Genomic DNA, 17,811 nt, shown 5'->3' with positions numbered 1-17,811 from the left:
TATTTTAAAAGGGTGTCAGGTCTGAGAGGGTGGCAAGTCATGTCCTAGTTCACTCACCTGTTATACAGATGGAGAAACTGAGGCGAGGAGAGAGGGAGGGCCCAGGTCCAATCCGTGCCCTTCTCAGCTCCCGGGGACAGCCCCTTGTGAGCTCAGGCAGGTGCGCCTTCAAAGCCCGACACTCAGGCCTGCTTTCCCATCCTCCAGAAGGGGGTCACGATGAGGAGATGGGACCTGAGCGCAGTGTCTGCAGGGTCCCCAGCACACAGTAGGTGTTCAGAAGGGATTCCCAGGCCAAGCCCTTCCCTGCCCACTGAGGAGTCCCAGCCCTACTCCTGATGTGGGCCAGGGCCAGAAAAGACGGGAAGAGAGAAAAGAGGAGAAAGGGGCTCCCTGGCCTGAGGCTGGGCTTCCGGCATTCCTCCCTGCACACTCCCCCATCCTCTCCTCTTCCCTACTCCGCTCCAGTCACACTGGCCTTCACGATGTTCCTACCAGGTCTCTGCCCCAGGGCCTTTGCACTTGCTGGTCACTCTAGAGCACGTCTACTGTGCTTCCTTTCCAGGCTCATTTCCGCTGTCCCCTCAGCCACCTGCGTTCTTCCATCTGTTTCTCAAAGTTAATTCCACAAGCTTGTTCCCAAGGCATCTGTACTTGCTGTTCCATCACCTTGAACACCTACCCCAGCAGAGCCAGCTTCGTTGTCTCTTCAGAGAGAACAGCCCTCACTCCCACGTTGCCTCGTGGCCTGACTTGTCTTGGCATTTACCGTTTCACTCATGACACCGTCTGGCACTTGTCTTTCTCACCAGCACCCCAGGAATAGGGGAGGGCATGTGGGGGCGGCTGCAGCCAAGTCTCCGGCACTTGGAACAGTGCATGAAGGCACGAGGGAGCTAGGGACCCCTGTGCCGCCTTCCATGGGGAGAGTGGTGCCTGCCTCACCTCACGGCCCAGCTTCCGACCTGAAGGCTAGTCATGGCTGAGCCTCAGGCTCTCCAGCAGAAACCAAGGCCAGTGATTTCTCTCTGGTTTTCAGAGGGGAAAACAATGAGGACATACAGAGCTGGACAACATGGGAGCGGAGAGAGCTTTTCACGCGGTGTGAATAAGGCTGGGCGTCAGGGGGCTGGCACGAGGGGAGGACTCCAGGCTGGACTCCCAGAGTCCATACACCCTGGCTCAACTTTCTGTCTCCAGGACTCTAACCTCAAAAAAATCATCGGAGGGGCACCTGGCTGGCTTCAGTTCAGTAGAGCATGTGACTCTTGAAGGTTGTGAATTCAAGCCCAGCGTTGGCAGGGAGCCTACTTAAAAAAAAAAAAAGAAATCATCTGAAAGGAGGATGAAGGCCACCACTGTTTACAAAGTCCACAAACTGGAAGCAGCCTAACTGTCCAAGGGTAGGGGATTTGCTATACAATCAATTATGATCCCTGTGGGCTTCCAGAGAATGTGGGACCCCAGGGGAAAGCCCATCTGATGGAGGAAAAGCAGCAGTCCCATGGTGGGCCATGTGGTTTCATCAGAGGCATTTGCCTGTGGATGTACAGTATTTTTTTTCCCCTGTGCATACTTTTCTGTACAGTCCAAAGCTTACACGATGAACACGAATACACGAAAAGTGAGTGCTGGGGCCCTTCCTGTCTCTTCTCCCACAATGCCACAAGTCACAGAGCCTCAAGGAACCGCAAAAGGGTTAGTATTAGCAAAGTTTTATTTCAATGTTTTTTTTCTGCTCATAAATGATTCTGAAAAAGCCCATATGCAAGAGGCGAACCCACCCTTCTAAAGGCAACATCGAGGTCACTGAGAATGCTGCTCAGACAAAAACTTCCCCTGTGCTGGGGTGTGGGCAGCATGACGGGTGGGTTTGGGACAGAGGAATAAATAAACATCATCTCAGCTCTGCCATCAGCACTGGCGGCCCAGGGCCCCGAGGCGGTCCATCAGACTGCCGGGCTGACGGCGTGGAACTCCCAAAGGCGCCCGGATGCTTAGATGTGCTGGGGAGATGCTGAGGCTTCAGGAAGGCTGAGGAGCCCCCCGAAGAGCCTTCAGCCAGCCCCCTCCTCCTACTCCAGCCTGGGAGAGAGCCCAGCTCTCTGCTGACTGGGCCTGCCTGGGTCCTGGGGTGGGGGCAGACTCTCACCCCCACAGCCCCAGCCAAAGGGACTTTTTGGTGTTACCTGTCATGTAGTGTCAGGTGCTAAGGCCTGGCTGTGGCCCTGAGCAGGTAAGTGAGGGGTGGCAGGTGAGGGTCCCAAGGCAGTGGCTGGGGGGGACCCTGCCACCTGCAGCTCTGGGCTGCCTGTACATTTGTGTTTATTTCCAGAGGGTAGTCTGCTTTGGGGGGGTGGGGGGGGTGGAGCATGGTGCTTGCAGACTTGGCCTAGTAGTGTATGGGTGGGTGGGGTAGAGGTAGGGAAGGGTCAGGGCCAGGGCCGAGCATCACTGGTAAGAACCAATGAGGGCCAGACAGGTACCGGCCCAGAAGGTGGCTGGCGATGGCCCACCTGTAACAGAACCCTGTTCCCAAAAGGATCCCTCGGGGGCCAGCCCAGCGGGGTAACCAGCCAAGCAACAGGCAGGCCAGGCTGAACCCAGGACCACAGTGGGAGATGTGGGGGAAAGTGATGTTAAAGAGCAGTGGTGGGGAGGAGTGGGTGCGGACAGGGCACAGTGAGTATGCGGGGCAGGCGTGCGAGCAGCCAGCGCCTGGCCATCAGAAGGCGAAGCAGCGCTCCTTGGGGTGGCCCACGCGGTCCAGGTTGGGCAGGCAAGCATACTGGATCATGGGCGGGGGTCCACACATCAGTATCAGCGGCTCCTCCTCTGGAGGTGGAAGGTGGTCCCGGATCATCTCTTCATTTACGAAGCCCTGGCTGTAGTCCCAGGCTGCGGGGAAAGACCAAGTGAGTCCAAGTACAGCTGTGTGACTGACCAATGACTGCCCACCTGCCCAAAGCCCCTCCCCCTGATCACCACACTCCGGTGCTGTGACTTTCTCCCTTCTTTCAATGAACACTGAAGAATGAAGAGGCTGATCCAAAGCAAATGCTTGCTCTGATCCCTTGCCCCAGCCTGGCTCACCCAGAACAAAAAAAGCCAGTAATTAACAAAATGGCAATAAGTGTGTAGCTATCAATAATTACTTTAAATGCAAATGGACTAAATTCTCCAATCAAAAGTGGTTGAGTGGATAACAAACAAGACCTTTCTATACTGACACAAAAGCAGGCACATAAACCAATGGAACAGAAGAGAAAGCCCAGAAACAAACCCATGATTATATTATTATTATTTTTTAAAGATTTTATTTATTCATGAGAGACACAGAGAGAGAGAGAGGGGGGGGGGGGCAAAGACACAGGCAGAGGGAGAAGCAGGTTCCATGCAGATAGCCCAACGTCGGACTCGATCCCGGGTCTCCAGGATCAGGCCCTGGGCTGAAGGTGGCACTAAACCATTAAGCCACCGGGGCTGCCCCAAAACCCATGATTATATATGGTCAATTAATCTTCAACAAAGGAGGCAAGAATATCCAATGGGGAAAAAACAGTCTCCTTAACAAATGGTGTTGGGAAAACCAGACAGCTACTGGACCAGGTGAAACTGGATCACTTTCCTACACCATACACACACACAAAAACCCTCAAAATGGGTTAAGGACCTAAATATGAGATCTGAAAACAGAAATCCTAGATAAGAGCACAGGCCATAATATCTCTGACATCAGCCATAGCAACATTTCTTTAGATATGTCTCCTGAGACAAGAGAAATTAAAGCAAAAATAAACTATTGGGACTACATCAAAATAAAAAGCTTCTGCAAAGCAAAGGAAACCACCAACAAAACTAAAAGACAACCCTACTGAATGGGAGAAGATGTTTGCAAATGATGTATCTGATAAAGGGTTAGTATCCAAAATATATAAAGAACCGATACAACTCAACATCCAAAGTCCAAATAATCCAATTAAAAAATGGACAGGAGACATGAACATTTATCCAAAGACATACAGATGTCCAACACACACATGAAAAGATGCTCCACATCACTCATCATCAGGGAAATGCAAATCAAAACTACAATGAGCTATCACCTCATGCCTGTCATAATGGCTAAAATAAAAAACCCAGGGGCACCTGGGTGGCTTAGTTGGTTGCACATCTCCCTCTGGCCCCTCCTCCCAACATGTGCTCTCTCTCAAATAAATAAATAAAATCTTAAAAAAAAAAAAAGGAAAAATAATAACACAAGAAACAACAGGTGTTGGTGAGGATGTGAAGAAAAAGGAACCCTCGTGCACTGTTGGTAGGAATGCAAACTGCTGCAGCCACTGTGGAAAACAGTATGGAGGTTCCTCAAAAAATTAAAAAGAGAATTATGCTATGATCCAGTAATCACACAACAGGATATTTATGCAGAGAATACAAAAACACTATTCAAAGGAATACATGCACCCCTATGTTTATAGCCACATTATTTATAATAGCCAAATTATGAAAGCAGCCCAAGTGTCCATCAATTGATGAATGAATAAAGAAGATGTCGTATATATATATATATATTTTTTTGAGTTTTCAGATTATTTTATTTACAAGTAAATGGAGAATGTCTCCTGTGAACACTAAAGAAAGGCAACATTAAGCAGGGTTGCCAGCTCCACAGTGATCAAAATGATGTGTCAAAAAGGATCCTTGCCTCTGTTTTTTTTTTTTTTTTTAACAATGATTTTTGTCATTAAAAAGGGGGGGAAAGTGATTTCATGTTGTTCATGTGAAAGAACTCAAAAAGGACTTTTCAATACTCTACAGTCTCTAGTCAAATGAGTGAGGTGATCAGGATGTCACTTTCATTCAGTGACAGCCTTGCTCCCCAAAAGCAACAGCCTCTGAGCAAATGATTAATACTTGTCAAGGGTATCTGCCCGAGGAATGGAGAGACCCCGATCCTTCAGAGCTTGAACTTTCAGCTTCTCAGCTTCCAGCTTGGTCTGCTGTTCTACCCTTTGTTCTTCTAGGATTTCTTCAATAGACACTTGCTGGAGGGGTGTGTCACTCTCCTTTTCCAAGTCTATTTCTCCTAGTAGGACCACATTTTCTCCTCTGACCACAAAAATCCCTCGAGGAATATCACCATATTTTTTGCCCACATGAATAGGGGCAAAGGGAGTGTATATGTATATATACATACATACAACGGAATATTACTCAGCCATTAAAAAAGAATGAAATCTTGCCATTTGCAATGACATGGATGTAGCTAGAGACTGTAATGCTAAGTGAAATAAGTCAGAGAAAAACGAATACCACATGATGTCACTCATACATGGAACTTAAGAAACAAAACAAACAGACACAGGAAAAATACCAGACAAACCAGAAAACAGACTCCTTAACTGTGGAGAACAAAGAGATGGTAGCCAGAGGGGAGGCGGGTGAGGGGATGGGTGAAACAGGTGACGGGGCTGAAGAGTACACTTGCCATGACGAGCACTGCGTAATGTGTAGCATCGCTGAATCACTTTATTGCACACCTGAAACTTAACAACTGCCTCAACTGCATGTTGACGACACTGGAATTAAAAGAAAGCAAACCAACAAGACCTATCCATAAGTTGCCTACAAGACACCTGAGATGTTTATAAGGGCACACACAGAGTGTGTTGAGAGTGAAGAGACAGAAAAAGATACTCTATGCAGATGGAAAGGAAAAGAAGGCTGCAGGAAATAAGACACAAAGAAGGGCATCACATGAAGGTAAAGAGGTCAGTCCAACAAGGATAGAACGTTGGTCAATATTTACGCACCCAACATAGAAGCACCTGATTATATGAAGCAAATACTAATGGATCTAAAGGGGGAAATAGCAACACAATAATAGTAAGGGATTTTAACACTCTGCTTTTATCAATGGATAGGTCACCCAGACAGAGAATTGATACAAAAACATTGGCCTCAAGCAACATGTTAGCCCCAATAGACTTCAGACATTTACCATTTACAGAAAGTTCCACCCAAAAGTTCACACACATTCTGCTCAAATGCACACCTCACAGCTGTCAGAATGCCATCATCAGGAAGACAAGAAATGACAAATGTTGGCGTGGACACGGGGAACAAGGAGCCTTCGTGCGCCGTTGGTGGGAATGTAAGCTGGTGCAGTCACTGCGGAAAACATTACGGATATTCCTCAAAAAATTAAAGATAGGATTACCCTATGATCCAGTAATTTCGCTTTTGGGTATTTATCAGGAGAAAATGAAAACACTAGCTCAAAAAAGATATCTGCACCCCACGTTCACTGCTGCATCGTTTACAACAGCCAAGATATGGAAGCTTCTAAATGTCCAGTGAGGGATATATGGGTAAAGTAGGTGTGCTATAAATAGTCGGGGAGCAAAAATTTCTGTCCCTTCAAAGGCTCTTCTAGCTGGACTAAGAACAAAACGGACATGAGAGATTTATGGGAGAAAATCAAATTTAATAGTGTAAGTACAGGGAATGCAGACAGACACGGACATTCCAAAGGTGGTCAGGCAACAAGAGGTGGATATGTCCTTCTGAGCTAAGGAGAAGGGAGCAGGAGTCTGGGATTTCAGAGGAAAGGAATGGAAAGGAATGCATTTCACAGGGCGATAAGAAGAGCAGATGTTTGCTCTGCGATACAGATGGGTCAGTCTGATAAAATTTAGCTCTGTTAATAACCCTACCCAATTTAGCTGCTTCTGTGTGGATAGGGAAGGAAAAAAGTTTCTCTTGAGCCCCACAGGGTCACAAGTGCCTTCAGCTCAAAATAATCCACAGGCCCAAGTGGCACATTCGGGGGAGGGGGGTGTTCTGAACCCCTTCAAGACAATGGAATATTATTCAACCATAGAAAAGAATGAAACCTTGCCATTTGTAGCAACACGGATGGACCTCAGGGGCATTATGTGAAGTGAAATGAGTCAGACAGGAAGATAAACACTGTATGATCTCACTCATATGTGGAATCTTTAAAGGAAAAAAAAAAACCACCACCACAAAACAGCAAGATCAAAAAAAACCCAAGCTCACAGATACAGAGAACAGGCTGCTGGTTACCAGAAGCAGGGGTCAGGGGAGGGAGGAACAGGTGGAGGAGATTTAAGTCTATATTTAAAAAGTTGCATGGGACTGAGTTGTATTTGCTAGTGTATAAAATGTGCAGGCATATAAAATAGCTCAATTTTACAAGAATTTTTTTTTCTAGAAAGTGTGTTTGTCTTTATAGGTGTACTGAAGGGGGCTTCGGGGGGGGGGGAACTCGGGTCAGCTGCATTTGCGAGGCAGCCCTGCTTCTTGGTTCCTTCTCTTAGTTCCACGCTAGCCCAGCCGGCCTGTTACCATGATCTTTCTCAGCACCGAGAATTTCAGCTTTTACCTAACACTGTAGCAATTCCCCCACTCCTCTTGAACGCTGGGTCAGAGTAATGGTAAAGTGTAAGATGCTAGACCACCCAGTCCAAAGTCCTCCTTGGGTCACTGTTCAGTCTCCAGGAGCCAGTACTCCGGTGGTGGCATCGCCATGTGCCACCACCAGGGGTCAGTACCGGGGCCTCCCCATGGGCCACAGGGACCAGAAGGCTCCCAAGGGTGATGAACCCAGCCCACCACCCTATCGGAAACTGCAACCAGCAGCGAGCAAACTTCCCACCTCTGACTGAGACACAGATTCAGTGGCCCCCTCCAGACGCCCCTGCCCAACTACAGTTGACCCGGGAACCGCACAGGTCCATGCAGAGGTGCAGCTTTTGCCATCAGGACAGTACGGTCCTGTAAATATACTTTCCTTATGATTTTCTTGATAACATTTTCTTCTCTCTAGCCCAGTTTCATTGTAAGAATACAACGTGTAATATACAAAATAGGTGTGTTTAACCGATTCTTGGTGCCACTGATAAGGCTCTGGTGGACAGCAGGCTCTTAAATTTTTATGGACTCAAAGGTAATATGCAGATTTTTGACTACATGGGGGTGAGGGTCAGTGTCTCTAATCCTGGTGTTGCCCAAGGTCAACTGCACTTTGTTTATCCCTGGTCTCGCTAACCACCTGCTACTCGGCTCTATAACTTGCTAAGAAACCTGTTTCCTGCTCATCTTCTCCCACTGCAACATCAGCTCACAGGGCCAAGCTGACTGCAGGAAAAGCAGAGGGGCCAACAGGAAGCCAAGTTCAGATGGCCTGGCCCAGGCCGGCCAGCCAGTGACACACCTCAGGGCACTGCTGGTGAGGTCTGCAGTCCACCCAGGCCCCAGCCTAGCTCTTGGCCAAGAGGCCCAGGACCTGATTTGGTTGACCCAGAAGGATGGCTCCTTTCACAGGGATGGGCCCAGATGCCCCAGTTCCTGTGATGGGTGCTGCCCCAAGGCCCCATCTGCTCAGTTCTGGGGGAAGTGGACGTGGCATGTTCCCCACACCAGGCTGAGCCCTGGGGGACCCTGGGCCCTGGGGAGGGGAGTAGGCAAAGCAAGGCAAAGCAATGCTGATGCCCACAAGGATGCTTCAAAAATGTTCAGTTTCCAACATTTAGAAGTTTCCTGTGAAGATGCAGGTCCCTGCTCCTCTTGACATGTGGAAGGGCCTGACCGACAGGGCTGCAGGCACATGGAAGGACTGCTCCGCTCCCTACAGTCTCCAGACCCTGGAGCCGAGCATCATCAGTCCCACAGACCAAGAAGCCTGAGCTACTGCTTTTCTCAGAGAGCAAATTACGCTTCTACCTGAAGCAGGAGGATGACGCAGAATTTAACTCCCAGAGGGTGGCCTCATCTCAGGTTTTGTGGGCAGCCCTTATTTGTTGCCTCCTACGTGACCTTGGCAAACTGGATGGGCAGAATGGGGTTCACTGTATGTCAGCACCGCCCCGCCCCCCCAGGGCTGATGTCTGGGGAGAAAATGGTGTAATGTTCCTTATAGGGTACAAACTGCACAGCGGGAGCAGTTGCGCCCCCACCACCCCCACCCAGAGTGAGCCCCTGGACCAAGGGCAGAAGGCCAGCTCTCTGTCCAGCAGGGGGCAGTGCAGCCAGGGGAAGGCCTTGGGCTCTGGAGGAGGAGGACGGAAGTTCAAGCCTGGGCCCCGGTGGTGTGTTTCTAGCGGTGTGCTGTGGGACGGTGGTGTGTTTCTAGCGGTGTGCTGTGGGACGCTTACTTCCCCTCTCTGATCCCTCCTTCACTGTGAGGTGGGTCGCACCATCTCCCTCTCCCAGGCCACCCTGAGCACCCTCGGAGACCATGCAGGTAGAAGGCCCAGCACCCCCACCCAGCCCAGCGCACTCAGCGCCTCCGTCTCTCACCTTCCGGGGCTTTGTCCACTGTGTACCAGAGCTTGAAGCGAGCAGAATGTTCATTCCGCAGTTCCTCCAGCTCGGGCCGCAGCAGGATGTCCTTCTCAGTCTGGGGAGGGGGGGACAGGGCCCAGAGGTCAGGACGGGCTGCCCTTGGAGACACTTGTCGCCCAAATGGCTCATCATCCCGGCCACCGTGGGCCACATGCTTGGCAAAGCTGGCCGGAGAGCAGCCTGGCGGAGCGGGCCCAGACGCCCAGGAGCGCACGCCCCTCTTTCCCCATCTCACCTGAGGAGCAGCTCGAAGCTGCAGAAGCTCATTACAAAGGGGTCTGCAGACGGTTGCTACCGCAGTGGGGAATGTGTCCCGATAGGACAGGGACTGGAGGAGGCCAACAGCTAAAGACAGGTACAGTCAACTACATAACCAGGAAGACCAGAAAGAAACAAGCCAAAACCTGCACCATGACCGTCCCACTTAAAATAGCAAGTGGTTCCAGTGACAGGTCCCTCATCCCAAGGACAAGCCCCCTTACATTCTGGCATCTTAGGCTGCACATCCTTAAGTCAGGAGATGCAGACAACTGTTCCCCAAACCACACCTGCTCCTTCCACAGCCTCCCCCATGCTGTGGCCTATAGCTCCCCACTCTGCTCCCACCGGCTTCATCCAGCTGGCCCCACGTGGCCCTGTCCTTCAGCCTGGTGTCACCTCGTCCAGGAAGCCTTCCTGGACTCCCCAGGGGCCTCAGCGATCTACTCCTCACCTGGCCCCTCTGTCTCATGTGTCTCCAGGTCACTCAGACAGAAGGAGCTCCTCAGGCCAGTGGGTGGTATGACTGACCCCATGGGACTGTTATAAACTCAGGACCAAAGAACTCTGCTTCCAGGGGCAGGACGGCATCTCGACATGCTCAGCAAAATGGACTAAGGGTGCTAATTGCAGCGAGGATGGGTAGGAAAGGACAGATAATTCGAAGCCACAGCAATTAATATTTCCTGAGTACCTGCTGCACGGAGAGCGTCCTGCGGGCAGAAGGGACTGACCCAGCTCAAGCTGTACTTCTCTCAAGGACCCTGAAGTCCTGGCTCCTCAGTGTTCCCCTCCAGGAAATGGGCTGCAGGCAGGAGGCATGAGCCTCTGCGGGTCCCAGGGAGGAGGATATTGATTGTTTCTCCATTTTTTTCATTCCTTTCTTTTTTTTTAAGTAGGCTCCATGCCCAGCATGAAGCCCAATGTGGGGCTTGAACCCACAACCCCAAGATCAAGACCTGAGTTGAGATCAAGAGCCAGACACTTAACTGACACTTAACCATCCAGATCCCCTCGTTTCTCACATTTCTAAGTGGGGTAGTGGGCCCTCCTGTCCTGATCAAGGACAGGGCCAAGGCTCAGGCTGGACAAGCTCTGTGTAAAAAATACAAAAATATGGAAGTAAAGAAAAATCCCAATAGTTTTCAGAAATAATGAGGGTTAGAATTGTTTATCTTTTAGACTTTGTTTTCTAGTAAGTACATATACTTTCTTTTTAATAAAAATGGGATCTGGGCACACAGGCCACCTTGCCACCTGCTCTTCTAAGGTAAGAACACGCCATAGCATGTCATCAGCCTCCAAGCACCAACGCTTCCCTTACCAGCTGCCCAGCTTGGGCTGAACAATGGGACCACCTGTTCTCCACTGAAAGGCATTTAAATTGTTTTGCACACCCTCCTTCATAAACAATGTCTCCCTGACCATCACTGCCTTACCAGTTCCTTAAATAAATCTCAGAAAGTGTAAGGCATTCAATACACGTGGGTTTCAGTAATTCACACATCAGCAGCGTGCCCAGTCTTGGGCCAGTGGGTAATGACCATTGAATCTTGGCCAGCCAGATGGATGGAAAGTAAATCTCACGTTTTATTTATTTAAGTATTTATTTTAAAGTTAGTTAGTTAGTTTATTTATTTATTTGTTTATTTATTTATTTTTAAGATTTTATTTATTTATTCATGAGAGACACAGAAAAGAGGCAGAGACACAGGCAGAGGGAGAAGCAGGCTCCATGCAGGGAGCCCGATGTGGGACTCGATCCCGGGTCTCCAGGATCATGCCCTGGGCCGAAGGCAGCGCTTAAACCGCTGAGCCACCCGGGCTGCCCTTATTTGTTTGTTTGTTTTGAAGTAATGTCTACCCCCAATGTGGGGCTCGAACCCACGACCCCAAGATCAAGAGTTGCATGCTCTTCTGACTGAGCTAGCCAGGTGCCTATATATTTTTAAGATTATTTTATTTTTTAAAGATTTTATTTATTTATTTAATATTTTATTTATTCATGACAGACACACACAGAGAGAGGAAGAGACACAGGGAGAGAAAGAGAGGCGGAGACACAGGCAGAGAGAGAAGTAGGCTCTACGCAGGGAGCCTGACGTGGGATTCCATCCTAAGACCTCGGGATCATACCCTGAGCTGAAGGCAGATGCTCAACCATTGAGCCACCCAGGCGTCCCTTTTTTATTATTTTAAAGAAAGGTAAGTTTTTGGGACTCCTGGGTGGCTGAGTGGCTGAGCGTCTACCTTTGGCTCAGGTCATGATCCTCGGGTCCTGGGAGCCTGCTTCTCCCTCTGCCTATGTCTCTGCCCCACTCTCTATGTCTTTCAAGATAAATAAATAAAATCTTAAGAAAAAAAAATGTAAGTTTGTCATTGGCTCAAGTTGTATCTTATTAGTCTGAAAATACTTTTTTTTTTTTAAGATTTTTATTTATTTATTCATGAGAGACACAGAGAGAGAGAGGCAGAGACACAGGCAGAGGGAGAAGCAGGCTCCATGCAGGGAGCCTGACATGGGACTTGATCCTGGGTCTCCAGGGTCAGGCACTGGGCTGACAGCTGTGCTAAACCGCTGAGCCACCCACGGCTCATGGGGCTGCCCATGAAAAGACTCTTTCTATATTGGTGATGCCATATGGATCTTTCCCCCTGCTATTTATCTACCTTATTTATGGTGTTTTCTCACTTGTAAGCAGCTGGGTTCTCCTCTGGTGTCTTGCTTACACTGCCTATCCTCATTCATTCATTGTATACTCATAAAAATGTTCACCAAGCACCTCTAACCCTTCACTTTTCTACATGTACATTTTAAAACCTAAACCTCACTTTACTGCAAGGCTAAAGTAGGGATCTATTCCCTATTGCTATTTTCCAAATTCATAGCAACGAACCCAACACTCCTTTCATCTCTCCCCTCGGGTATGAGACGACACCCGCACCACCTGTACAGTCTCATATATACTTGGGCCTGTTTCTAGGCCGGTGCTGTTCAGCAGAACTTTCTGCAATGACAGGAGTCATTGAATATTCTAGATCTCTTATCCCATAGAGTCACCAAGCACCACAGGTAGCTACAGAACCCATGAAATGTGGCTACTGAGGCCGGGAAAGTGAGTCGTAAATTTTAGTTAACCTTCATTAACTTAAATGTAAAGAGCTACATGTTCTGGCATGTTCCAGCACAGTCTAGCAACCTAGGCTTTCCATTGTGTCACCCAGAAATGCATCAAGTCCAGTAAGCCCAGCAGTCACGTGTGGCTCAGGAACCACTGCTCCCATCATTGATGCTTTACTGGCACCAACCAGTGGGCTTGATTCTTCCTTGCTATTCTTTCTTCTCAAAACTTTCTTGGTGGTGCATAGACATGCTGTCCTCACATAATACTAACACTTTCTTTGCATTTTTCACTCTCCTGCCATCACGAGTGCACACTGGCACTTCCAAAGGCTGTGCAACTTGCCACACTGCCCCAACCAAATGCAAAAGCAGTATGGAACCCAGCCCGCTTCCATTAAGCCAGACAATACAAAGGCTTGCAAACATGTAAAACGAGACAATATTTTCTAAAATACAGTTATTTTTCATAAAATATGCTCTGGCTCAAGTCCTAGTCCCACTCTACTTCCTCTGAGACACTTGTTGGGTGTCTGAGCTCAGAGCTGTAAAGTGAAGCATCCCACCACCCTGGCTAGTGGGCTAACAGGCCTGAGGATCCCTGTACAGGTGACACCGGGCTGATGGCCTCCAGAGACTAACCCAGCAGCACTAAGTGGCACCACCAGCCTCCCATCCCATCGGACCCCACCCTACCCCACCCCATCCCATTCCATCCCCACCAGCTTGAATTACTGGCTCTTCCCACCCCCCAGGCCTTGTCAAAGCCACCCCAGTTGGCCTCAGGGCAGTTTCCTGCAGCTGTGGGAGTCCAAGGACCTCACAGATGCCTGGGCCAGACGGGGCCTCGGGCAAGCTGACCTGAACCATATCTGAGAGATACGGGGGCCTACGCATGGCCCCCATGCTGTTGGAGGACAGGTGTCTCATCTTGGCTTTCCCCCAAAGGGAAGCTACTTTGCAAAATTCACATATGCAATAAGACATTGAACCTAGAAAGATCCTTGGGATGACCCTGCTTCATCAGCTAATTCCACAGTGAGGGAGCAGAGCCCAGGGAGGGAAAGTGGTTTGTCCAAGGCCACACAATAGGCCAGGGCAGGCAGGCAGCAGGAGTGGGGTGGAGGACATACACTGCGGAGTCGGAGAGACCAATTCCAAACTCTGTCCCTACACCCCAGCTCTGGGCCTGCAGGCAGCGGTGCTCTCAGCCCCTCCAGCCGCAGGCCAGCCCCATCCCGGCCAGCATTCCTTCACTTCACTGCTGGGTTCCTAACTCTGTGGAGTGAGTGCTGAGATTCTGAGAAAGCAGCCAGGGAGCCAATCCCAGGGGGAGGGAATGCTCCAGGTGCCTTATCCCTCAGCACTTGAAACAGCCCCACTCAGGTCAGACATGGGCTCTAGGCTGAAAAGCCTGACCCCCACCAACCGCAGGAAGGCTGCCTGTGCTCAAGATGCTCAGAGCACCATCACATTTCAGCCACGCAGCCACACAGACCTCCTCAGGGGGGCCTCGCAGGGCCCTGCGCTCCCTCTCTGCAGCAGCCCAGTTTGCATCACTCAGGAACACCCACTGACCTGGTTGGCAAATAGTAGGTGGCACACGGTGGGGTCATGTGGGTCTTTCATGATGGCGCGGATCACCTGCAGCATCGGGGTGATGCCTGCAAAACAGCAGCCCCCACATGCTGAGTGAGCACCTGCTGTATACATACACACACACCTAGTGCCAGGCAGACATGGGGTGACGTGGAGGGGTGGGGCCCAGACAACTGGCCTCCCGTTGCTTATAATCTGTGCCTAATCCCATGCCCTGACCTGACCCTAACCCATGACATCTGCCTGGCAGGGATTCAACAAGGGTCTCGGGTTCGAATACCGGTTCCTCCGGCGATCATGCCGACAGACTTCACCGTCTTGATGATGGGGTCGGACTTCTTGTCTGGACGGATGGCAAACTTTCCTGGGGAGAGAAGGGAGAAGGAGTTGAGGAGACCCCGCTCTCACACATGCCATGCTTGGGGCTGGAAGGCTGGAGCACCTGTCCCTGCTGTGGGGGTCTGAGGGGTGGGCGGCCATCGCACAACCCCAGCCAGTTGGGGGCAGGGAGAGGATGGGATGGGTGGCAATACCAGCCAAGAGGAGATGGATGAGCCCTTTGTTCCCACCACAGATGGTTGGGGGGCAGTGGTGAGGCTGGGGAGCCACAGGTGCTCTGGCTCAATGCCTTCACCTGTCTAGTTTCAAACAAAGCTGGTCTGTGGGCAGCCAGTCTGCAACCCTTGTGCTGGCCAGCTTCCCTCGTACACAGCCAAGGAAACTGAGGCCCCAGAGGAGACTGCGTACCCAACAAAGGTCACCCACCCAGACAGCAGCAGGATCGGGGCCTGCACCCAGCATTCACTGTGCCTGCCGGGGCCTTAGGACGTTCCAACCCAAATCACCTTTGCCCTGGTAGACCAGCAGTCCATTCGGGCCCCGGAACTCAATGGTGTCTCCAATCTTCATGCTTTCCAGGTACTGGGACATCTTCCCTCCAGCAGGAAACTTGGGATGGGTGTCTTTGAAGTAAACCTGCAAGACACACCCACTGTCCTCAGGCCCGGTTCCCAGGGTCATAGGGGTGAGCTCGGGCCGCGGAGGGAAGGAAGCACCTCCTCTTCTGGGGTTCTCTGCGGCCTGTGTGTGGCTCTCCCGTGTGCCCCGTCCACCCATCTAGACTCACCCACCTGCATGCCAGGCCCCCAGGAGTCTGCCTCTCCCTAACGTCCCCTCCAAACACAAAATGTCTGCCCCCTGAACAAGGCAACCAAGCCGAGGGCTTGATGTATTCATGTTCTGCCAAGAACTGTCTCTGTGCCCCTCCCGATGGGAGATTCCCACGCTGCCCGCACAGAAAAGGCTTTGGGAACTGGGCTCAGCCTCGCCCCTCCTGTGCATGTTCAGTTCTTTCCACTTTTAGTGTCATAAAAACAGTGTTCCTGGAGCAATTTTCCTCTCTGTCCTTTGGGACGTCCCCTTTGGAAGAGGAAGTGCTAGGAGAAAGAGATGGGGAGATGGAGGGTAAGCGGCTCACCCTGTCCAGGGCTGGGAGTGGTGGGCCTCAAGGGGCCAGCAGGAGTGAGGGCAGAGAAAGAGTGGCTGGGGAGGGACAGGCAGCCCAAAAGGCCTGGCCTCAGGGGGAAAGAAGAGCTCATCCTGGCTACAGCACAGGGGAAGTGTCAGTGTGGGGGAAGTGCAGGGATGGGGGGTGTGGGGGGCAGAACTATGTGCAGGCCAGGACTCTGACCTCTGTTCAGGGCCAATGGGGAGCAGGGAGGGAGGTCTCTGAGCCAGAAGGGGCCTGGTCTTCCTGAGTTTCCCATCCTCTACTTGAAATCCCCCCAACACCTTCTCCCCATCCGGTTAGTGATTCCAAAAGAACAGATGCTCGAACCTCACCACCTTCCCTTTCCTTCTGGACAAAGCCCCAAACTTTACTGGACCCCCAAGGCACTGCCTGGCACCCCGGCACGCCTCCCCTTCTTGTCCTTTGAAGCTCCTGCTCTTTGGCTGCATGGGTCTTCAAGCCTCCTTCTGACCTCAGGGGCCTTTGCACTGGGAAGGTCCTTTTCCATCCTGTCTGGTCAACGCCTCCTTGGCCTCCATGTCTTACCTCTCTGTCACCTGCCTGGGGGAGCAGCTCCCATCACTCCACCTGCCCCACTCTGTGCCATTCCAGGTACTTAGTCTCAGTGTCCACTCTCCAGGCAAAGACCTGGGCCTAGGCACTCAGTACAATCTTATCTATTGACACCAAGCTAAGGAGGGACCCAGGCCCAGCTCCGTTCCTGCCCTCATGGACCCAGTACCACACCAGGACCCTGCGAGCCCCTGTGAGCCCCCGTGAGCGGGGACCCCACACATTGCAGTTAGGACAGCAAGCCTGGGCCCCAGGAGTGCTGAACTGGGGTGCCCATGCCAGTTTGGGCCTTTACTGGGAGGGTCTCCAACTTCCCACCCCCACTGGCCTGGGGCTGGTTCACATTTGTTGGACATGTAATCTGAGAACGTGGATTGTTGTTGTTTTTTTTTTTTAAGATTTTATTTATTCATGAAAGACACACAAAGAGAGAGAGAGGGGGGCAGAGACACAGGCAAAGGGAGAAGCAGGACCCATGCCAGGCGCCTGATGTAGGACTCGATCCCAGGACTCCAGGATCACGCCCTGAGCTGAAGGCAGGTGCCAAACCGCTGAGCCACCCAGGGATTCCCAGAGAACGTGGATTGTTCAGTAACACTTGTGCTTCTAATTTTCACAAAAACATACTATGCTATGGTTGTCATTTCTCTTTCCACTCAATGTGATTTTTTTTTTTTAGAGAGAGAGAGAGCATGCATGCAAGAGAGAGCACATGTGTACAAGGGGGGAGGGGCAAAGGGAGTGACAGAAAGAGAGAATCTCAAGCAGACTCCAGGATCAGCATGGAGCCAGACTTGGGGCTCAATCCCACGACCCTGAGATAGTGACCTAAGCCAATATCAAGAGTCATACAACCAACTGAGGCACCCAGGCACCCAGAGTGATTCTGAAGATCCTTGCTGGTTGTTCTGTGTCCTTCTGATCTAATGGCTGCATCTCCTTCATGTTGTGCACCCACCTCCATCCTGATGCTTCCCAGCTCTCCAGACAACGGTCCTGAGCTCCTCGCACTACTCTTGAGGGGCCTTTGGGCTGTTTCCTAGGGAAACATGCTCAGGAAAGGACCAGCTGGTCCCAGAGGCCATGTGACTGACTGTAATGGAGCAGGGCTCCTGGGGCCATGACCAGGCACCCAGTGTCCTAGGCTTTGCTGGTCCAAGAGCAGGAAAGTGAATTCTGCACGAGCTGGTCAACATTACTGGTCTCTCTTATGCAGACGATCTGTCCTTAGTTGAAGACACTCATCCTGAACCCCAGACCCTGCCCTCTGCCAAACCTCCACATTTGGCTTTTGCTGGGAAACTCCAGTTTGCTATTCATTCAGAAACCAGGTGCAAAGGAGCACTGGGCCTTCAGAGAGCGGACTCCAGAGGATGCG

The 17,811-nt window shown here is 50.9% G+C and overlaps 1 protein-coding gene across 1 annotated transcript in view; it reads right to left on the bottom strand.

Annotated features, from left to right (window-relative positions):
• Positions 1-1,699: 1,699 nt before the first annotated feature.
• CYB5R3 (cytochrome b5 reductase 3) overlaps positions 1,700-17,811 on the bottom strand; it is a 29,203-nt gene continuing 13,091 nt past the window's right edge. Inside the window, exons 5-9 of the mRNA XM_072743138.1 lie at positions 15,196-15,325; positions 14,631-14,714; positions 14,330-14,415; positions 9,328-9,427; positions 1,700-2,898 (exon numbers count right to left, since the gene is read on the bottom strand). Coding sequence (XP_072599239.1) covers positions 2,726-2,898; positions 9,328-9,427; positions 14,330-14,415; positions 14,631-14,714; positions 15,196-15,325 — 573 coding nt within the window. The 3' untranslated portion in view covers positions 1,700-2,725. The remainder of the gene's footprint in view (positions 2,899-9,327; positions 9,428-14,329; positions 14,416-14,630; positions 14,715-15,195; positions 15,326-17,811) is intronic.

Source organism: Vulpes vulpes, chromosome 16 (assembly GCF_048418805.1).
Source record: "Vulpes vulpes isolate BD-2025 chromosome 16, VulVul3, whole genome shotgun sequence".
In the NCBI taxonomy this organism is placed as follows: domain Eukaryota; kingdom Metazoa; phylum Chordata; class Mammalia; order Carnivora; family Canidae; genus Vulpes; species Vulpes vulpes.
Note: the sequence above shows the minus strand (reverse complement) of the source record. Positions and strands in the feature narration are given on the sequence as shown.